The sequence below is a fragment of the Sapajus apella genome, unplaced genomic scaffold (genome assembly GCF_009761245.1).
Source record: "Sapajus apella isolate SASKATOON/1434 unplaced genomic scaffold, GSC_monkey_1.0 scaffold31, whole genome shotgun sequence".
NCBI classification, from domain to species: domain Eukaryota; kingdom Metazoa; phylum Chordata; class Mammalia; order Primates; family Cebidae; genus Sapajus; species Sapajus apella.
The window spans coordinates 9,155,736-9,177,237 of NW_022436971.1; the positions used below are offsets into that span (position 1 = coordinate 9,155,736).

A 21,502-nucleotide genomic window follows, 5' to 3' on the forward strand; every position below is an offset into this window, starting at 1 on the left:
GTCACCATTTAATTTAGATAATTTAGATAACATGACAAACTGGCAGGAATGCAGTACCTATTAAAGAGAAAGGAAATGTCTACAGAATTTGCACTTTATAATGAGCACTAATTCCACTTTAGAAGAATCAAACGGTGATGGAGAGGGCTGAGTTTGTTCCAATAGATGTGAATTTTTTGTATTCAAGATAACAGAAACAAGTAAGATGACACAGGATCTAACTGTAGAGCCATTTGCTGTATCTTCAAGTGTTAAAATTTCCATTCAAAATGAGCATCTTGGGGGACAGTCCAATGAACCAATGTTGATGTAAGTATTATACATCAGCAAAGCACAGCAGGGATTGTATTTTTAACTAAAATTTCTCAATCTTAGGGTATTTTGATGTGGAGCTTGCTGCTTCTTTTTAAACAGACAGCTCTACTGTGTTTTTGTAGGCAATTCAAAATCCCAATGACATACAGCTTCAAGAAAAAGCTTGGAATGCAGTGTGTCCTCTCGTTGTAAGACTAAAGAGATTTTACGAGTTTTCCATTAGACTTGGTGAGTATGTGTTTGTACTTTTCATGTCCCACATATGGAGTTCTGTTTTGGTGTTTGAGTAGGTAGTGGGAACAGCTTACCATATTGGAAAGTGTCCCACATTCATCCACTGTGTCAAATGAGAGGCCATAACAGCTCTTGTCATTTTCACTTCTTTCAATCCACCACAAAGTTTCTTCACCTGAAGTTACTGGCACCTTTAGTGTGTTTCTACCAGTGAGTATCTTCTTGATCCTGTTCTCTGCTGTGTCCAACTCTTAATAGTTTTACTGTGAAGTGATCACACTTCTGAGTAACAGAGAAGTTGAAAGATACAGGTTACCTGCTCACCCAACAAAGAACTTGCTTGTCTGGAGTCCAATGATAAATTTAATAGAGTAAAATACAAGAAAAACAAATATAACCTTATTTCCTTAAGCTTTAAACAAATTGTGCAAGTACAGGATGGCTTTGTAGATGTTGAGTAATGACAGATCTGGTTGGTAATACGCTCAATGTGACCAGCAATATGACAGAATCACTCCCCAGGGAGGAGGCTTCGTTGGTTAATATAGTGTATCTTGAATGAGGAAGGCAGGTCTTACTCTACTTTTGCCATAAAATGAGTGCCACGGATTAAGGGGAAAACACAGAACTTGAAATATCTTGGGAAAGTAATGACCATGATGTTGAGAGGACTAGAAGTGAAGACCCAGGGAAGTATTTGAATGAGCCAAACCAATTTTCCAAGAAGAGAGGGTTTCTGAAGACTGTCCGGCAGAATTGAGTAGCAGGGAGCGTAGACTTCTTTTCATGTTTCCTCAAAGGGTAGACCCAGTTAATGGAAATTCTGAGGAGACAACATTTAGCTCAGCAAGAGGGGAAACAATTCCTCATTGATAGCAGGCCAAGGTAGAACTGGCTGCCTTCTCAGAAGAGAGTGTATTCTTATACATGAATATCTCAAAAAGGCCAGAGACATCCTTGTAGAGATGCTATAAAAGTTAGGTAAGAACTGTATAGAGCAGACATGCGCAAACTTTTCTGTAAAGGGTCAAATCATAAATATTTTAGATTTATAGGCCATCCTGTCTTTTTAGCAACTACTCACTTCTGCCTCTCTCATGCAAGGGCAGCCCTAGTTATTACATAACAGAATGAGCATGTCTGTGTTTTAAGAAAACTTGTGTTTATTTACAAAACAAAAGTAGTGGACCAGATTTGGCCGACGGGACATACCTTGCCAATCCCTGCTATAGAGGATTGGTTAAACGATGCTGTGCTATTAGAAATATATTGAAGAACAAGCTATAAGGGAATGTTTAGAATGTTTGTCTGTTTCTAAAGAACAAGAACAATAATGGAGGTAGACAGGGTAATGGGTTCCTAGAAAATTATTCCTGGGATTAGGTTAGAGTGTGGTTGCAGAGAAAAGTCATATAGGTGCAGAGGTCTTTCCCTGCAAAGCCAGTCATCTAACCTATGTGTTTAGGGTACTGTCTCATCTCATCCTGAATTATGAATGGCTGTCTCATGCGCATGACCCAAAAACACATATTTGCAGTATTCTAATAGTCTCAGAAATTGGGATTACTAAATATGTCCAGGTCCATCTGAGCTTAGAGACACATTTACAAAACACTCTGGTCATGGGGGTTTTCTGCAGGGGTGGCAGCCTGCCCAGCCATGTGGGATTTCTTCTCTTTCTGGTCCACACGCAGCACACCTCACGTAGTTATTGAGAAAGACTCAAGCAGGTGTTGTCTGAGATTGTCAGCTGAGGCTGGGAATTGTGTTCTTTGAAGGATCTCTGTGGGCCGCCTCCAATATATTTATCCCTTTGATTTTCAGAAAAAGCTCTTCAGAGTTTACTGGAATCTCTAACTTGTCCACCCTATACACCAACCCAACACCTGGAAAGGGAGCAGGCCCTGGCAAAGGAGTTTGCCGAAATTTTACATTTTACCCTTCGATTCGATGAGCTGAAGGTTAGGCCAAATGTGCTGTGAAAATTTAATGAGCTTGTATTGAGTACCTACTGTTTACAGCTGCTCTGTTAGTGTTGTGGGGTGGGTGGGTGGATAAATGAGTAGGATGTAACTTCTACCCTAGAGAGACAAATAATGTGGTGAGAATTTGCATTCCATGTGGCAAAAGTAATTTAAGATAATGATTTGTATATGGAAATTTTAAATCTGCCAAATGAAATCAGAGAAAACCTTTTCAAGTATCTGTTCCGCATTGAGACCAAATATACTTTCCCTGAAATCTAGCCCACAGGGCATATTTTGAAATAATGATGCTGTGGGTCCTTATTTTTAACCAGAGGTTGCTTTGACTCTTATGTAACATAGAGAAGCCCTGGAATATTTATAAAACCTAGTGTCTGAGCTCCTACTGCACATCCCCCATCTGATACTGAGAGATGACCTTCGCTCCTCTCTTTTGAATTTCAGATGAGGAACCCAGCTATTCAGAATGACTTCAGCTACTACAGGAGAACAATCAGTCGCAACCGCATCAACAACATGCATGTGAGTCCCTGGGTCGCCTTGACCTTTGCACCCTTCTCCATGGCTCTTTTGATTTCTGCATCAGGCAGAACCCAGAGAGAAGACAATGTCCTTGTCTGTAATGCAGTTCCAGAGGAGAGTATTTGGAGACTTTGAGTTTCTCTTTATAAATGCATCTTCTCTTCTTGTTTTCATTAGCTAGACATTGAGAATGAAGTCAATAACGAGATGGCCAATCGAATGTCCCTCTTCTATGCAGAAGCCACACCAATGCTGAAAACCCTTAGCAACGCCACAATGCACTTTGTCTCAGAAGTAAGTGAAGCTGAGAAATGAGGTGCTTTTTTTCTTAACTGCACAGAAGAGCTGTAAGCAGCGCTAATGCACATTTGTGTCTCCCATTTAGAACAAAACCCTGCCAATAGAGAACACCACAGACTGCCTCAGCACCATGACAAGTGTCTGTAAAGTCATGCTGGAAACTCCGTAAGTTAAATCAGAGGTGTATTCTTGGTTGAGACTTCACCCAGCCAATGTCTGTTACGATGAAGATGTTAATGGCATGTACCATTTGGTTCAACACTCTAAAGTTTTCATGTGTATCATCTGCTTTAATTTCATTAAGAACTCTGGGTAGCTGGTGTCACTATCCCTATTTCATAGCCGGAAAAACTGAGACCCAAACAGGTTGATGGACTTCCCAAAGACTGCATAGCTTGTTAGGTAGCGGAACCAAGACTCAGATCAAAGATGCTGTAGAAGATGTGTAAGAACCAAATGGATGATAAATACATTGTAGAGAAGACGTAAAACCAAGAGTTTAGATGATGAGACTGTTTCAAGACTGAGAAAGGAGGTCTCTCTCTCTCTCTCTCTGCAGTTCTTTTTGTACCTTAACTAGTTACTACTTGTTAGATTTAAAAATGATTGAGAATGTTGGGGATGAAGCAGCATGGTAATCTGTCCTCAAAATTCTGAGCTCCACTTATGTCTGCAGCCCCTGCTGTGCCTGTAAATTACTGGCCTGACTTCCTGAGCCTCGGTTTCCTCATCGAATGAAGTTCTCTTAAGGCCATCTACTTTGCAGTCTTTAGGAAGACCAAAGGCCTCAAGAGTGCCTTATAAAATCTGATAGCTTGTTCAAATGTAAGATGGCATTAATTTCAAATATTTCACTTGTACCAAAGTTAAGATTTATTCCAAGGCAGAAATAGTAATCATTTTCATTGCGGAGCCAATTCATAATGAAATAGATGCTAAGAAAGCCTCTAGAATTAGCCTGAATTATCTGAATCATCAGGGACCCTGTCAAGGTAAGTGGACAAAATTCAAACTCTACAAATACTCTTAGTATCAATGAATGATATATATCTATGAATGATACATATTTTGTTTAGGTATTTTTGCCAATCCAATGTATCTGCAGCCTGTTTCTTAACAAAGGAAGTTACTCTGACTGGAGACACGATAGCTGCTCTGTAGAAATGAACCTGATTCTTTTTCTCTGTGATGATGTTATTACTCTCTATAATCTTGGACAGCCAGAAGGACCTGCTATAAAATATCCAAGATTGATGGGTGGGAGAGTGAGGTACATGATGAGCTAGTCTGCTGAAGGGCAAATGAGAAGGGAATTTACTGCCCTTTATTTTACCTTATTTTCACACTGAATTGCTGGTTGAATAGATTCAAGGAGAATTATCATCATGGAATTCCTCAGAAGCATATTAACTGGTTGTTGCAGGTCTGGGATTGTTCTCAAGAGAGGATTGGAGGCATCTAAAGTAGCCAGTTTTGGGACCAGAGAAATCACATGCTCTGACAAGGAAGTGACGCTGCTGCTGTTTCTTCTCTTGCAGGGAGTACAAAAGCAGGTTTACTAGTGAAGAGACCCTGATGTTCTGCATGAGGGTGATGGTGGGAGTCATCATCCTCTATGATCATGTCCATCCTGTGGGAGCTTTCTGCAAGACATCCAAGATCGATGTAAGAATGGCTGTGAAATGTGCTTTCCAAATAAGGCCCATGAAGATTGCCAAACAGACTTTCCTTCTCTTCCTCAGGCTCCTCAAGACCACTCCACGGAGAGTGATCTTTCTAAGATGCACAGCCCATCCTGGCAGCTGTCCTCACAGCGAGATGTCCAGGCTTTTTTATGTGCTTAGGACAAAACACGCAACCTTAAAAGCATAGCATCAATGCTGCGATGTTGATCCCCTCAGCCTCTATTGGAGCTGAGCAGATGGACAATCACTTAGCTACATGCTGTCCCTTCATTTAACCAATGTGCCATACAAATAGATGGTTTCTATTCTATACATGTCCTGTTTTGAAGAGTTGGGACATACTGCCTTATAAGACACCATGGTCAAATCCCAAATGACCCTTTCACTTCCTCTCCCACCACTCCCTACCCGTTGCTCCACTCAAGCCCCATGCCATTCCTCATCATTTGGATATGTGTGATACGTGTGAGTACTTTCTCCTGCCCAGAGAGCCTTCCTCTTCCTCTCTGTTGGGTGTATTTCTTTCAGACATGCTTCAAACGTCACTTCATCTAAGAACACATTTTCTGCATGGGATGAGCCCTCCTGCTCCTCTGGTCCCCAGAGCACTCGCCATTTTGTATTTTCTGACTCCTGCACAGTTTCTCGACAAGGACAGAGACCATAATCTCTATGCCTAATGTCTGCTCTACTGCCTTGCACAGGACCTGGCACATAGTGGGTGGCACTCAACAGATGCCCTGTAGGAGTTTTGATGGATGGATGGATGAATGAGTGAGTGAATGAATGAATGAATGAATGAATAATGAAAATAATTGAAAACACATAATTTCAGTGCGCTGGTGCGTTTCCTGTTTATTGTGGGATAAAGCACATCTCTTCTTCATCCAGCACTTGCCTGCAGCACCAACTCAATAGTGTATCCCATGTATTTGTTTAAAGCCTTTAATGTTCAGAATAGAACCTCTTGGTAGTAACTTACTCCAGTGTAGCTGAGTCTGAGTGGCACACTGTGTTCACTCATCTGCAGAGAACAGTATCCTGACGCTTTGGCCTTATGCAAGAGGAAGTCTACATATGCAGGATGGCCATAAGTCTGAAGAATACAAGATATTCTTGTATTCTTGTATTCTTGTATCAATAAAAAATGTAACTTGGATTACTCATTATGAGGTTCTGGGTTCGTAGCATAGTTAGGTATGTTTCTTCCTAGAATCTTTACTACTTTTAATGTGATTATTTCTGTTTACCAAGAAAATAAATATTTATGTTAAAAACTTTTTGGTCAGGCACAGTGACTCATGCCTGTAATCCCAACACTTTGGGAAGCCAAGGCGGGCAGATCATGAGGTTAGGAGTTCAAGACCAGCCTGGCCAACATGGTGAAACCCATCTCTACTAAAAATACAAAAATTAGCCAGTTGTGGTGGCGGGCACCTCTAGTCCCAGCTACTTGAGAGGCTGAGGCAGGAGAATCGCTTGAAACTGGGAGGCAGAGGTTACAGTGAGCTGAGACCAGGCCATTGCACTCCAGCCTGGGTGACAGAGTGAGACTCCATCTCAAAAGAAATTTCTTTTGACGTGTAGGAAATGAAGATATAGAAAATTAAATGTATCTGTAATAACCTCACTATAGGCAGAGGACCACCATTCATACGGCGGCATATGTGTGTTACCTTCTTTTTGTGTAGATCCTTGTGTGGACATGTGTGTGGATGTCCTTAACAAATTAGGAGCCTGCTTTACGTGCTTTTTGAAACATATTTCTTTTACATAAAAGTATATTATGGACATTTTTTATACCAATAAATATTTTTACTGTATCCTTTTTGAGGCTTTAACATTTTCATACTATAGATTGAGTACAAATAACTCTATAAATATTATTTGACTATGGCTTGAGTTCATTACCCAGAACTCATGAGACATTCTCATTACCATAGCCATTCTCATTACCATACCATGTCAACTTGTCACAAAGTCAACAATTAAAAATACACTGGGTAAAAGTATGCCTCGTAGCCCTAATGTTTAAAAAGCTTGGCTTTAAATGTTATTTAGTGAGTCTTTTGGTCGAGGCTGTAATCAGTATATCATGTTAAGTCTTCACACATAGCCTTGATGTTTTCTTTTGTCCATGGAGGTCTCACTACATAAGGCTTCTTCATATGGATGTTTGCATGTGCCTCTAAGAAAGTGAAATATGGCCAGCCCCAAACCAAAGGTTCCCCTCTCCCCACAAACCTGTTCCTTCTCCTGGGTTCCTGTCTTAGGCATTTTATCGTCCTCCAACCAGTCCCTAAGGCAGAGCCTAGAATTGTCTCTGAGAACAAGGAATGACTTCTTCACCCCATGTTTTGTCAGTCACCACATCCTATAGAGTTGACCTCAGATTAGTCCCCAACTCTCCCTGCTCCTCCATGCCCACTGCTGCTCCCACACTTCACACCCGCAGAGGCTCTCACTGGTCCTTCTCTCTCTGTTCTTGCTTCTTTCTGGTCCCCTTCTATATCAACCGCATTGCTAGATTATTTGGCACCTGTCAAATATGGTTTCCACAGTTAAAGGCCCCCAACTCCTGAGCATGCTGTTAAATTCACATTGCATCTGGCCCTAGCTGCATCCTGGGCAGCGTCTTGTTATTCACACCTACAGCGTTAATCGCCCTAAGTGGAACTCAAAATTCCCAAACAGCATTCCCTGCTCTTCCACCCCTTTCCACATCTGCATTCTCACTGCTTCTTAGGCCTGGTTCACAAGAACACTTCCACACTAGGATAATAAACTATGGGAGAGAGACAGAATCTCTGCATCCCTGGGCCTGATGCCATCCTAGGCCTGGGGCGGCACATACCTGGCATGCTTGTAGCTTCTCCCAATCCAGCACGCATGACAGACTTCTCTAATTGGCCATGACATTCTTTCTTGATGCGCTTATAGGATCCCCACACTCTGGTGGCCTCCATCAGTCTATCAGGGTCTATCAGTCCTGTAAGATAAAACTTTTGACATACAAGAAGCACAATGACAGAAAATGTTTCTAAGGGCCGTTATAAAAGGGGCCCTTCATATAACTAAATCCAATATATAACAGTGTGTGAATAGCTGGGTTTAAAACGAGTGATTATGTTATTTGCAGAAAGATTCTTCGTTTGCCAAAAAACACTCCAAGATATGCATACTGTAATGTGAGGAATATAAATTCAGTTTCCATGCACTTCCCATCTTATGGGTCAACTGTATTATATGGACACTAAAAGCTAAGACACTTACCTAGGTTTGTGAAGACACTAAACAAACAAGCATGAAGGGAACTCAGACAGTTAGCCTCCGTGAAGTTCACATTCTGAACGGTGGCCCTTCATCAGTCCTCTCAAAGGTGATTGAGACATAGACCTGCTCCTCGAGGAGCTCCTGGTCTAGTGAAGGAAAGAAGTTAATATGGGCACCAAACTCCCCAAGTGTCTCTACTAAATGGTAGAGTAGTCCTGGGAGCACAGAAAGGTGTTGGTTACTTCTATCTAATGAAGGTAGAGAGGTCAGAATAGGATTCCAGGAGGTGCTGATCTTCAGCTGGGTCTAAAATAATTGTTAAGGGTTTGCCAGTCAAATAGCTCAAGAACAGAAAACATGCAGGGCAGAAGAATGGCATAAAATTATTCAGTAAATCTCAGCGCTGAGTAGACAGAAGGCCGTGCATTTGGCTCCATAGTACAAGGCAAGAGGAACAAAGTTTCAAGTCTTTGTCCTTAAAGCCAGGAAAGTGAAATGTACAATTGCAATATGGTATGAAAACTGATAATGATTGCAACCATACAGAATCCTCTAGAAGCCCAGAGGAACAACTTACCAGCCTGAGGGGGTGGGAAAGCTTGTTGGTCATTTCTGTGTTGGAGTTCTCTGGGAAGAAAAAATCTGACATTATGGATAAGTGTTATTATGGGTAGATATTAGCATAGACAGTATTGCTAAGATATTAACAAACATTGTGCTTTCTCCCCCTAGATGAAAGGCTGCATAAAGGTGTTGAAGGAGCAGGCCCCAGACAGCGTGGAGGGGCTGCTGAATGCCCTCAGGTGAGCTTCAGCTCTTCGTTAGGCTTGCAGGGAACAGCCAACCCTTCAGGGCTATTGAAAATGTAAATACTGTTGTGGATAGCACCAAACTCAACCCTTGCATATTTTCAGACATTGAAATATTCCTAAAAATCTTTTGAGGTCAGCACCATTTTTATCAGCCCTTTTTAAAGATGGAAAAAATTGAGATTCAGGGAAATCAAATAACTTGCCAAAAGTCACACAGTAAATGGACAAGCTAGGACCTGCACCCAAGTGTGGGTGAACCCATGGGTCATGGACCTAATTCTCAGCCACACTACTTTGGGGCTTATAGGAACTCCTCAGAACAAGAGGCTTCCAGGCTCTCACTTTCCCCTTTGCCAGTGGTTCCCAAACCTGGCCTCCCTTGAGGATTGTGTGGGTACCTTTTGAAAACACCGCATGTGACTCAGACCAAATGAATTGGAATCTCTGGGCTAGGGGCTCAGGTATCCATTTTGTTTCTTTGTCTGTTCTAAAGCTCCCCAGGTGGTTCACATGTGCAGCCACCAGAACTGAGAACCCACTGTCTAGATGCCTAAATATTTGGCCAGCTGTGGCATGTTTCAGCTCCTCACTGCTAACAAGTGATGCCTAGGCAGCCACTTTCTTCCCAGGGATGCATGTGCTTAGTCCATTTCAGAGAGGGGATTCTTTTTTAGCTCTGACACATCTGTAAGAATTGGTTGAATCACACTGCTGTATAAATCATTCTCATACTAGATTGCAATCTAGAAGGTTTATGGTCCCTGTTGTCTTACTCATCTTTGATTCTCCTGAGTTCTACTCAGTGTTGTGCATGAAGTAAGTGTTCAATAAGTCTAAGCAGGATGGATCAATAATGCTCTATCTATTTACAACACTCAAGTTTTATACTCCACTTCTAATCACATTGTCTCATTTAATCATCACAAGTCAGAGAGGCAAGGCTGATCTGTTATCCCCACTTAAAAAATGAAGAAATTGAGACACACACAAAATGAACCAAATAGACCCGAGGTTGATGCTGTTTTGCTGAGTTGCTAAGTCATCATCCTTCAGAAGAGATTTACTATTAATATAAGAGACTTTCAGAGTCCATGGGAAACCCAAGCGTTTCTCCTGGTGTCCATTTCACCCCACGATGACTCTATACACAGGAAGAAGGCTTTAACTTCTGAATGTTTTGAGCTTTCCAGCTTCATTCAATGAAGCAAAACGCTGTGCTAGGCCATGAGTCCCATCTGATTTGTTAGAACTTGTGCCTCTTGGAGGCAATGTAATGACCTGAAAGGAGCACAGCCTTTCCAGATAGCAAAATATAGGTTTGAATCAGAAATCACAAATCTCAAATCAGTAACCCTGTGATCTGAAATAGGTCATTTAACCTCTCTGAACCTCAGTTTTCTTATCTATAAAATGAAGGTAATAACCTCACCTTTACAGGATTATTGTAACATGAAACTTAACATGGAGCATCCAGGACCTGGCCAAAGTTTTATTACATGTTAATTCTCTTTTTCTTCTTTAGCATAAATGATTCTACTCCCGGTTATTGGGAGGCTGCAGATTGTACCACTTTTATGGGTTTGCTTACCTGCGTTTGTGCCCCCTTGTGGTGGCAATGAGGTTAATTAAGCATTGCAGGAAAATGGAGAACCATAAACATTCAAGTTCTGGGCAATGCAGCTTTGCAAATCCCTATTCTGAAATTTGTGAGTCAGCCGGGGTAGGCTCAGTCAGGATTCTGCACTCAATCCTGCGAAGTCCGCCTCCCTGGAAACAGACCGCTCATATCTCCTCTGTGTAATTATTTGATTATGTAAAAATATCCACTTCGTTTAATAACCATAATACAAAATTCCTTTGGAAGGAAGAATCAAATATTAAATCCGTCTGAGAAGACTGTGAGCATTGAAGTGTGATTCTTTGTTTAAAGAAATAAGCTCAAATATCAATTGTGTTTCCCAAGGTAAAGATGGACTGAAGCTTACACAGAGCACTGTTTGCCGCTAACCTCTACCATTCTCCATCCAGGTTCACTACGAAGCACTTGAATGATGAATCAACTTCCAAACAGATTCGAGCAATGCTTCAGTAGAGCTCTGCTCAGAGAAGAGGATCTATGTGCTGACCTCAGAAGATGTATATGTTTACATAATTTAATACAGATTGATGTTAATACTTGTGTATTTACATAACCGTTTCCTTCTTGTCACTGAAATATATGGACCTTAATTTGTATCCTGACTGACTCAACCCAGCAGAGCATAAATTGACTTGAGAGCCTTACCTTTGATGTCTGAAATGAAACCCCCTTCTCCAAAGGCAAATTTTGGAGACTTTGATCTTTGCTACTGGAGTCCTTTAACAACACCTGTAACAATCAAAAATTTCTAATTGTTTGTGGTAGTATTTTAATTCTAGATGTGTTATCTCTCTGGGAAGTATAGTTTATAGAAACACAAAATATTTGATTTCCTGTGTCGGCTCAGCTACAAGAAACACAACTGTTATCTTGACAGAGGAAGAAGGGAATCCAAGAAAAATGCATGTGGAGAATTAAACCCAAGTGTTTTGAATTCAACACACCCCCTCTTTGTCCTCAGACTGCAATCCGCACGTGCAACTTTTCTATTTGCACGTGTTTTATTAATCAGCATATTCCCTTTCTGTTTGGATTTATATCCCTCTAATGTTCTCTTTTAATTTCACAAGAAAATACAAATGCCTATATTTTGATCAGTTAGTGGGAGAGCAACAGAAATAGCTGTGCTCTTGCCACTGGACTGATGAAGGAGGTTGTCTGAGAAGTGGGAGACAGGTCCGCAGAGGTGCACTCAGGCAACAGGACAGCAATCTCTCTGCCTCAACCCTCTGCCTGCAGTGATTATGGAAATGGAGCTTTGGCTTTGAAGTTATCTGTAAATTTACTAACCTTCCAGTTATCTGCAGAGTGCTGGGAGCACAGCCCCTCCTCATAGGAGCCCTGTTCTCTGAAGATGATTCATATGACAACAGAGGTCTAAGGTACTGCATTAGTTACCAGAAAACTAGGAGAATTTAGAGGGGAAATATCCATGTTTTCTGTTTCTCTGGGTTTTAAAAAATGGCTTTTCCCCAACCCTGTTTCTAGTTTGTTGCAATGTAAAAGCCCTGGTGCGAGCACCTGAATTGAGTCCTGGCCTTACTAAGGAGTCATAGTGTGATCTTGGGAAACGTGTTTAAGCTCTCAGAGTGTTAACTTCCTTTTCTCTAAAATGGTCAATTAAAACAATCTTCAAGAGCCCTGTAAGGTTAAAGCCAATAAAATGACTGACTCTGCCCTTCTTCCTTAGTAAGTGATATCCAGTAATCATCGCCCCACCTTGTCTTGTTGATGAACAATATTATGAAGCCTGCAGTAATTCTCTCTGTAGATCAGAGCTTAGTCAGAATGGAATCATGAAAATCTTTGATTCTGACCTCCCAAGGAAAAATGAAACCCAGAGGATGTGGTTATACAGGATGGCTCCCATGTGGGCCTAGAACCCAGGAAGCTTCACTCTTAACTCCATGCTCTTTCTTTTATGCCATGTGGCTGTGAATACATACTATGGGATGGGATTCAACCCTTCTAAGTAAATCCTCAGTATGGTCTATATTATTATTTGCCTGTTTCCACTAGAAGGAGTCACCCAGATGTTTAGTAATTGATAATCCGAGAAGTGGAGTCTGAGTACATCAGAGTTTGGCATTATTTGCAACATCCCGGGAAAGAGCTGTAAGATACCATTGCTTTCCGGACTTTGGTGGTCAGCTGATCTTTCTTTGGATCCTCCAAGAAAAGGGAAAAAATACTTGTCTTGTTTTGTTTTTAGCAAGGGAGCTCAGTCAAGTGGAAGGAAAGATTCCCTGGTCTGTATCTAAAATCAGTCAACAGAGAAGGAAAAGGTTCTTTTCCTTGGAGATTTTCAAGTTGAACAAGTACAGCTGCTTGGAGGAAGGTTCTCTCATCAGAATACAAATATGCTAGATGGCCTTCAAGACTTTTTTGAACCTAAGGATTCTAAAACCCTAGAGGAAGCTGGAAGATATGATTATACCAGGTGAGGAAATTTAGGAGGTATTCATCTTAAGAGATAGTCCATTTGGTGTCACATGTTACACTTGAGCAACGATTTTCTAGAATATAAATATAGAACCACATAATGTTTATCATCATCAGGTCAATTTCTTCCCCTCTATCAGGTGAGGATATTAAAGCTTAAGGAAGGGAAAAGACTTGACAACTACCACAGGGCTCACGAGGGGCTTGAACCCATGTCGTGTGTCTCCACAACAGCTGCCTCTCAGCTGGCTAAAGGAGAAAATGTTAAGGATGATCTGTCAAATTAGATTGATCTCAGAGTAAACAGATGAGCACATTTATAACTTTAAGTTAGACCTTCTATCAAATGGGACCAAACGTGAGGAAGGGGCTGCTGGCCTGCCCCAATTTAGCCAGGCCACCTTGTTTTAAAGCCAAGATTCAGCAGTACATGGATTCCGAGAAGTCCAGGGTCTGAATTGTTGCCTCTGATTACTGGAAGGACAGGTTAACTGAATGTCTGTGATCACTAACAGGTGATGGGCGTTCTGCTCACTCCAGAGATACTGTGGGAGACAAATTCTTTTAACAGGCTGTCCACCCAGCATCAGAAGTCATTGAACAATCATGGATTGTTGCGTTTGGTTTTTTGTTTCTGTTTTGTTTTTGCTTTCTGTGCTGCATGCACATGCGTCCAAGACTTACGGGTGGTTTAGGGGAAAGTGATAGCAACAATGTCAATGTCATTGTTAACTATATTTCATATTTGAGGTCTCATTGTTTTCAAATAAACAGTGTTTTCCATGACTGAGATATTTATTTTGGGGAAAGCAACAAGGTAAAAATTATGTTTCTCAAATGCACTGCCACTTTGGCGTTATGACTCTGTTCTCAGAAACTCTTTGTGCGCCACTAGGAATTAGTAGTAAAAAAGAAGAAACAACTGGAAATGGATGTCTTCAAATGTGCTGGCCTTTGGGGTAGAATATTAACAACCAGAAAGAAAGGTTTGGATATTATCTTTCAACTATTAGTTAATATCATTCTTCATCAACATTTGTTCCTAGTTATCACCATTAAATTATGACATTAATGGTAAGCAGGTTACTGATGCATCATCACAGTTAAGTAAAAATGATTTTATATTTTCCCCAAAGAAAAATTAAGCCTCCCAATCTTGGCATCCAATTGTGCAGTAGAATTCAGAGACTTCTCATTCAATCTTGTATCCTATACAGCTACAAATATTTTTAAATGTTAGTAATAAACATTGGAATTTTGTCTTAAAGGGTCCAAAACTTTGGAACCCAGTTTTCTCACTACATCTATAAAGGCCATTACAGACCCAAAGGTGTTTTGAAGTTTTCGTATGTTGTTTTCTGAAGTCATTGTAATTTTTTTTTTGCCTGTTTTGCCGTTTTTTGTACAGGAGTTTTGAGTGTGAAATGAAAATTAAAGTTTGGTACATATATTTACAAATTCACCTCTATTTTATATGATGCTCAGGGTTGAGTGGGTAATAAGCACATGATGATTAGTCTACATAGATGTTTGCCAGACACTTACTCTGAGAAAATCACACTAGCATCCCTTTACATCTCTATACCTGAATTTCTAAAAAGAAAAAAAAAAGTAATACCCAAAGTGTGCTACTCTTGATACCAGCTGTCTTTTGTTCATTTCAGCAAGAGAAACCTGAATAACGGCCAATGGCAGAAAATGGCAAAAGGGCAGAAAATGAACAGAGACATAATTGATATCTAGAGATGCATGAGCCCTACTTGCCCAGAGATGCTAAGAAACACTAATAAGTGGTCTTTTCTTTTTTCTTTTGAGTGCAGGAGTACTTTATGGGTTTGGCAAGATCAGCAAATAACATATTTTACGTTAACTACATTTTTCAGGCAATGTAAGCCCTGAAATAATTCTTTTAACTATTCAACTTTGAGGGTTTCCTAGAACACTACTTTTAATCCCTGCACTTCTGAAGCTGATCACCTGAGACCTGATTGTGTGTACTCTCCATGGCTCAGAATTCCCAAGAGAGACCTTCCATGATACTCTATGCCAAAAAAAAAAAAAAAGGCACAACTGTTAGGACTATTCGTGGCACAATGGGAAATAAATGGAAATGGGAATTTTTCTGTAAATGAACAAGTGGACAAACTTAAGGAGACAAAAGCTAGAAGGAGAGAGAAGCAAAAGGGGCCCTGAAGAGTGGGTATGTGTGTACCTAATTAAATTATTGTTGAGCATCAAAGTTATGAAAAAATAAGGAAGAGAGAATACGTGTAACTGTCAAGACGAATACAGATAGTGAAGAACTGAGGGATGTACAATTCAGAATAATCTTCCTACCAGCCAGAAAGTTGGCTGTTATTCAGGATTCTGTTGAAAGGATGGGGATGAGGAGCTCAGCCGGCCACATTCATGAAACCTGACGAATATTTGCAGTCTGTATTCACACCTGATTTCACCTTTTGGCTTATCCATGTGTAGATAGAATGTCCAGGTGTTTGCTCTTTGAAAGGTCTATATTGTATTTGGCCATCACAACTTAAGTGACTGATTAAATAATACTGAATTGTATTGATAATTTAAGCTATTTCATATTCATTAAATACATTAATCCATCTAATACCTAAATCCTGGTGCAGACTGGCCTAATACCATGCTGACTTCACCTTTATGGTACCTTTTACATCATAAATAAAGTTCTTGGTCATTCTGTCTGCTTCTGCTCAGAAGTCAAACTCTAAAGAAGGGAAGTTTTCTGTGCTGGTCTCGTCAGGTTCCTGAGGCTGTGTCTGTGATGCTTTAGTTCTTTCCTTGCCTACTGCTCTTACACAAAAGTCTGAAAATTCTAGAACTTTTGGAAATGGATGTTTTGAAAGTATGTTCTGCAAAATGCTTCCATCAGATTGCCGTTTGAAATTGTGCTATGTAGGATTTTAGGTAAATCTCTGAATTTAATTTTAAAAGAGTGTCTTTGGAGACAGTTTTTGAAAACCAATTTAAGAACGTCTTTTCTTGGCAGGATGTGGTGACTCATTCCTGTAATCCCAGCACTTTGGGAGGCTGAGGTGGGTGGATCACCTGAGGTCAGGTGTTCAAGACCAGTATGGCAAACATGGTAAAACCCCATCTCCACTAAAAATACAAAAATTAGCTGGGCATGGTGGTGCACACCTGTAATTCCAGATACTCCGGAGGCTGGGGCAGGAGAATCTCTCGAACCCAGGAGGCGGAGATTGCAGTGAGCTGAGATTGTGCCATTGCACTCCAGCTTGGGCGACAAGAGTGAGACTGTTTCAGAAAAAAAAAAAAAAAAAAAAGGAATGTTTTTCTATGAAATCTTCCAGTCTCCCCCCTCAAACCTCACAGTTCCAGATTCTTTTCTCTGTCTGCATTTTGTGTGTATTTTTAAATGTTCTTTGTTTGCACTATAACATGCTTTGTTTCAAGATGGGGGGCTATATTTTATTCACTCTTCTTAAGCCAACCAAGAGGTGAAGTTGTTTGTGCTGTGATTTGAGGAACAGCAGTTTTAAGAGGCTCCCTACACCTTGAAGAACAGGTCTCTAGAAAACATCAAATGCACTGGGTGAAGCCATCAAATTGGTTTCTTCCAAATGTCAATATATTTGAAAATATATTTATTTATTTTATATGAGACAAATAACAAAATCACTATGGGGAAAGGTACAGAAGCAGTGGGGTTTTATGTGAATGTGAGCGGGGAGGATATGCTAGACCATACATAGAAATGATAGGGAGCTCTGGGCTAAACCAGGTGAGTATTTATCTCTCAGACGTGTCATGGGCATTTCACCACTATGGTGCTGTCATTAATGCATGCCTTCTTTATTTAGGACTATCTGAAGTCTATTTGTGTACATCAAGGCCCAGGTCATTCTCCACCTCCTTTGTGAAGCTTTCCCTGACTATCCCAGCCCATGCTAACCCTTCCGTTTCTGAGTCCCTAATGCATTTAATTTATTTGATACTAAATACAGGCCACTTTATAGCACTTGAAATAAGTGTTTGTTTTTTCCACTAGATTTTGAGTTCCTCGGGGAACAGAGTGTGTCGCTTAGAAGACTGAGTTCAATATAGGCCAGTGGCCGAAAGGCTGCCTGCCGAGGGGAAACTTCAGGGTCCTGAGACCTGATATTCAAAAATCAAACCTTGAGAATTAATTTCTACAGCTCACCAACCATTCACAATAACAAAGTATCTGCTTCCTTGGCTGGTCAATTTTCTTTCAAGAGGAAATATTTACCTACCTGTCAGGATGTTTTTAACCTCTGTGGACACAGCCTGCAGCTTGTGGCTACTCTGCCAGGAGTCCAGATGAGAAATCAAGCTGTTGTCTTGATCAAAAGTCAGTCAGCTAGTCCTGGCAAGGGCAGGAAGCCAACATGCTAGTTAAAGTATGTCTTGCAATATCAGTCTGGGTCAAGGTTGCTACCCTATAAAGCAGCTGAGTTTGACACACTCAGGGGCAGAAAGACACCAGAAGCAGAGAAGTTCACATAACCAAATTGATTCAGCACCTTGGAGAGCAACCTAGGTGTGGCACCTTAACAGCACATTATTTATCCTGGATGCTACAAGCCCTATTAGTTGGTTCAACTTTGTCTCTAGAACTCTGGTTATCAAAGATAATATGCTTCTTCTAAAAATAAAGTTACTAGGTAGATGGAAACCCACTTCTTCTTTATGGAACTTCTGAATATCATTCAAGACAGGCAGAAAGAAGTTTTTGAAATGCCCAGGAATCACCTTGAGTGTTCATTTGCGTGGTGTTTTCAGATTTAAGCCAAACTTATAGTCATGACTCTTCCTTCTTCTTTAGTCTCACGCCTCTAGTCATACATTTTTTTTTCAAAAGTGCTCTCAAAATACAGCAACTTCTCCCTAGTTTGTTTTGCTTTATTTTCTCAAACCATCATCATCTCTTCACTAGATCACCTTTTCTGTTGCTGCTCCAATTTTTTCTCATCACAACCAACACTCACCTTTTTCTGACCCGTATTTAATCCTATTGATGCCTTTAGAAAGTTTTCTGAAATATGTTCTGAAATATTGATTTTCAATGTGTGAGGTGAGAGGAAGATATCAGTTTTCAAGTATTTGTGAGACAAGATTAAAGACATTATTTTATTATTGTTTTTACTACCAGACATTTTTGTATATTGCAAATCTCTATAGAAGTGTATACCATGTGATTATATCAATTCTCAAGTTTATTTACTGAAAGACTCTTGTATATTTCTCAAAACATCTATAATTTCTTGTGGACATTAGCATCCTGTAAAAACGTTACTAAATCAAACCCAATAGCTTGAGATAAAGGCCTTCAATGAAATGAACTTCTTAATTCTCTCATCTCACTTACCTTCTATCAAAGATGTATCCCATTTCCCCATGTAATAAAAGTGGTCACAGTTTTCTAATATACCATCAATTTTTTCATAGTTATATGTTGCTAATAATGCTTTCCCTTCCGCCTGAAATTCTACTTCCTTTCATCTGCCTTATAAAATTCTATTCATTCTTCAAGGCACTGCTCAAATGTTTCTTCTTCTTTGGACCTTTCCATATCCTATCTCAAAAACTGTATGGAGTCTTATTTGTGGTTCTCTCCTCGCTCTCTCTCTCTCTCTTTCTTTCTGTTTCTCTCTCTCTCTATTGATCTATCTATATACACACATACACAATACGTATACTTTAATATATATGCAGTTTTAGATATAATTTATAATATAGTATTTAATATCATTAAAAGTGAATGAGATAGGAGAAATGAACATATTATAAGACAAACATAAATGAAAACATACAATATACAGATGTTCATTGTATTTTCCACTTATGTTTTCTTCAGCGAACGATGGATTCCTTAAAGGCAGTGACTATGTCTAATTTTTCTCTTAATCTCTCTATTCACATAATCTCATGGAATTCATAGCATTCAATGTGTGCTAAGAATATATTTAAATTAATTCCCTCATCTTGCTTAGAGCTGAAGCCCAGGTCAACCCACCACTTAAAGCAAGATGATCTTGTGTGCTTTTGCACAAATACAGTTCTTCCTGCTGTCTCCTCTGGTGGGAGTGTCCCTTTGCCAAGGACACTGGTCCAGAGCCACTATGTATGACTCAAAATAGATGTCATGGTAATGGATATAGTCTGGCTCTTGCTTTACTCTCCAAGCCATGATTCTGGCATGGACTGCGCTAGCCTGGAAGAAGGAGCCTCCTTTTGTGTTCTCACAAAGCAAGGATGAACGATGACAGCCATGCACCAGGCCATCCAGAAACTCTTGGTTCCCTATTCATTCCCTGTTAGTGTATTTGGTACTGCCAGTGTACTCTGCTACTCTCACTTAAATAAATCTCCCCAGGATCTGTCAATAAGATGCTGTGAGGGTTTTCTAACAGGAACATTTCCCCAAGATATTCACGCTAAAGCAGGTCTCAGATATGGGTTATTAGTCAACAACACATTTGGGCAAGGGAGAATAACAAAACCTAATCAAATGTTCATCACCGATCTCTATGGCAATAGTCAAATTCACGGGTGGAGGTAAGGGTGAGCAGCATTTAATATACTAAAAGCTGCCTTGTACCACACTAAGGTTCTTGGAGTGCCAGAATGGATACACCTCCACAGGACCTGATATACCACAGAGTAGTCCAATGCAATCATACAATATGGACACAGAGACATAATTACCAGGTGGCATAGCATTTAGGCTGGTTGGCCTAAAAGAGATTTTCCTCAACAAGGTTGAGAAATATAAACACACTAGTGTGTAAGGTGATAGGCTTCCACATGGAAAGTGAATTTATTTGGAGAACAGCTCTCTTTGCTGAGTTGTGAAACCCAGCTATCTTCAAAGTTCCTGGGTCAACAACCATGGATGCCTAGGCATGGAGTCAGATGATGGAGGATTAGCCACTGGACCAGGGGAGCAATAATTAAAGGCACTTTCAAGATTGATCCCATCCACTGGTCTACAATTAAAAGCTTTAGCGTTGATATAATAAAGCATAGAAAAACTCTTTTAAAAAATGGTTTCCCATAATATGCCAATATTTTAAAACTTTTAATGTTTTGACATCTTTTATTTATTATTGTTGTTTACATGAAATACAAATATTCTTATTTTTATGAAAATAGACTCAAAATATATATAACTATGACTTTTAATTTAAAATATATAAAGGCACCTTTCCAGGCCAGCGTGTGTGTTCATATGAGAGTGGGGCAGATGTATACATTAGCACACGCATACATACACATTATACATAACATTTGTTTATATAATTAATCCAATTTATTTTCACTTATGTTTTAAACAGATTTAAAGGTTTAATTGATGAACAGTAGACTGAACCTATTTAATACATACATTTGTGAGTTTTGCCATGTATGCACATGCACATGTAATGTGAAACCGTAACCACAATCATTACAATAAACGTGTTCATTATACTGTATCCTCATGCCCCTTCATAATCTTCTCCTCCCATTCCAGCCCCAGCTATTCTCAAGCAGCCACTGATCTGCTTGCTGTCATTATCAGTACACTGTATTTCCTAGAATTGTCCTAAATAGAACAGTACAATACTTATTCTTTTCTGTTTCATTTTGTCCACTCATCATAAACGCTTGTTTTTTTTTTTTTTTTTTTAGACAGAGTTTCACTCTTGTCACTTATGATGGAGTGCAGTGGTGTGAGCTCAGCTCACTGCAACCTTCCGAGTTCAAGAAACTCTCCTGCCTCAGCCTTCTGAGTAGCTGGGATTACAGGTGCCCGCCACCATGCCTGGCTAATTTTTGGATTTTTAGCAGAGATGGGGTTTCTCCATGTTGTCCAGGCTGGTCTCAAACTCCTGATCCTCCTGCCTCTCAAGTGATCCCCCTGCCTCAGCCTTCTAAAGTGCTAGGATTACAGGTGTGAGCCACTGCGCCTGGCCATGAATGCTTTTACCCCATGAACACTTTTAAATTCACCCATGTTGGTGCACGTATTGATAGGTTGCTCCTTTTTATTGTTGACTAGTATTCTATTGTATGCATGTAACACAGTTTGTTTATCCATTCATACATTTAAATTATTTGGTTATCACAAAGTAGAATATTATGAGCATCCACTTGTAAACTTTTGTATGGACATATGCTTCATTTACCTAAAAGTAATGAAGTATGATTTACTGTGGCTAAATCATATGGAAAAAATATTTAAACTTCTTGAGAAACTATAAATTGTTTTTGAAAATGATTGCATTATTTTAAATTCCCAGC

General features: G+C 39.9%; 1 protein-coding gene across 4 annotated transcripts in view; it reads left to right on the forward strand.

Annotated features, from left to right (window-relative positions):
* Positions 1-13,993, forward strand: part of CYRIA (CYFIP related Rac1 interactor A) — a 107,922-nt gene extending 93,929 nt beyond the window's left edge. For 3 of the 4 annotated variants that reach the window (XM_032294071.1, XM_032294073.1, XM_032294072.1), the window contains 8 exons: positions 438-543; positions 2,374-2,510; positions 2,979-3,056; positions 3,234-3,350; positions 3,442-3,521; positions 4,895-5,021; positions 9,047-9,117; positions 11,155-13,993. In XM_032294071.1, the coding sequence (XP_032149962.1) occupies positions 438-543; positions 2,374-2,510; positions 2,979-3,056; positions 3,234-3,350; positions 3,442-3,521; positions 4,895-5,021; positions 9,047-9,117; positions 11,155-11,218 (780 nt within the window). In that variant the 3' untranslated portion in view covers positions 11,219-13,993. Of the gene's footprint in view, positions 1-437; positions 544-2,373; positions 2,511-2,978; positions 3,057-3,233; positions 3,351-3,441; positions 3,522-4,894; positions 5,022-5,098; positions 6,328-9,046; positions 9,118-11,154 lie in introns of those variants that run through there. The other variant, XM_032294074.1, reaches the window with a different exon arrangement.
* Positions 13,994-21,502: the final 7,509 nt, after the last annotated feature.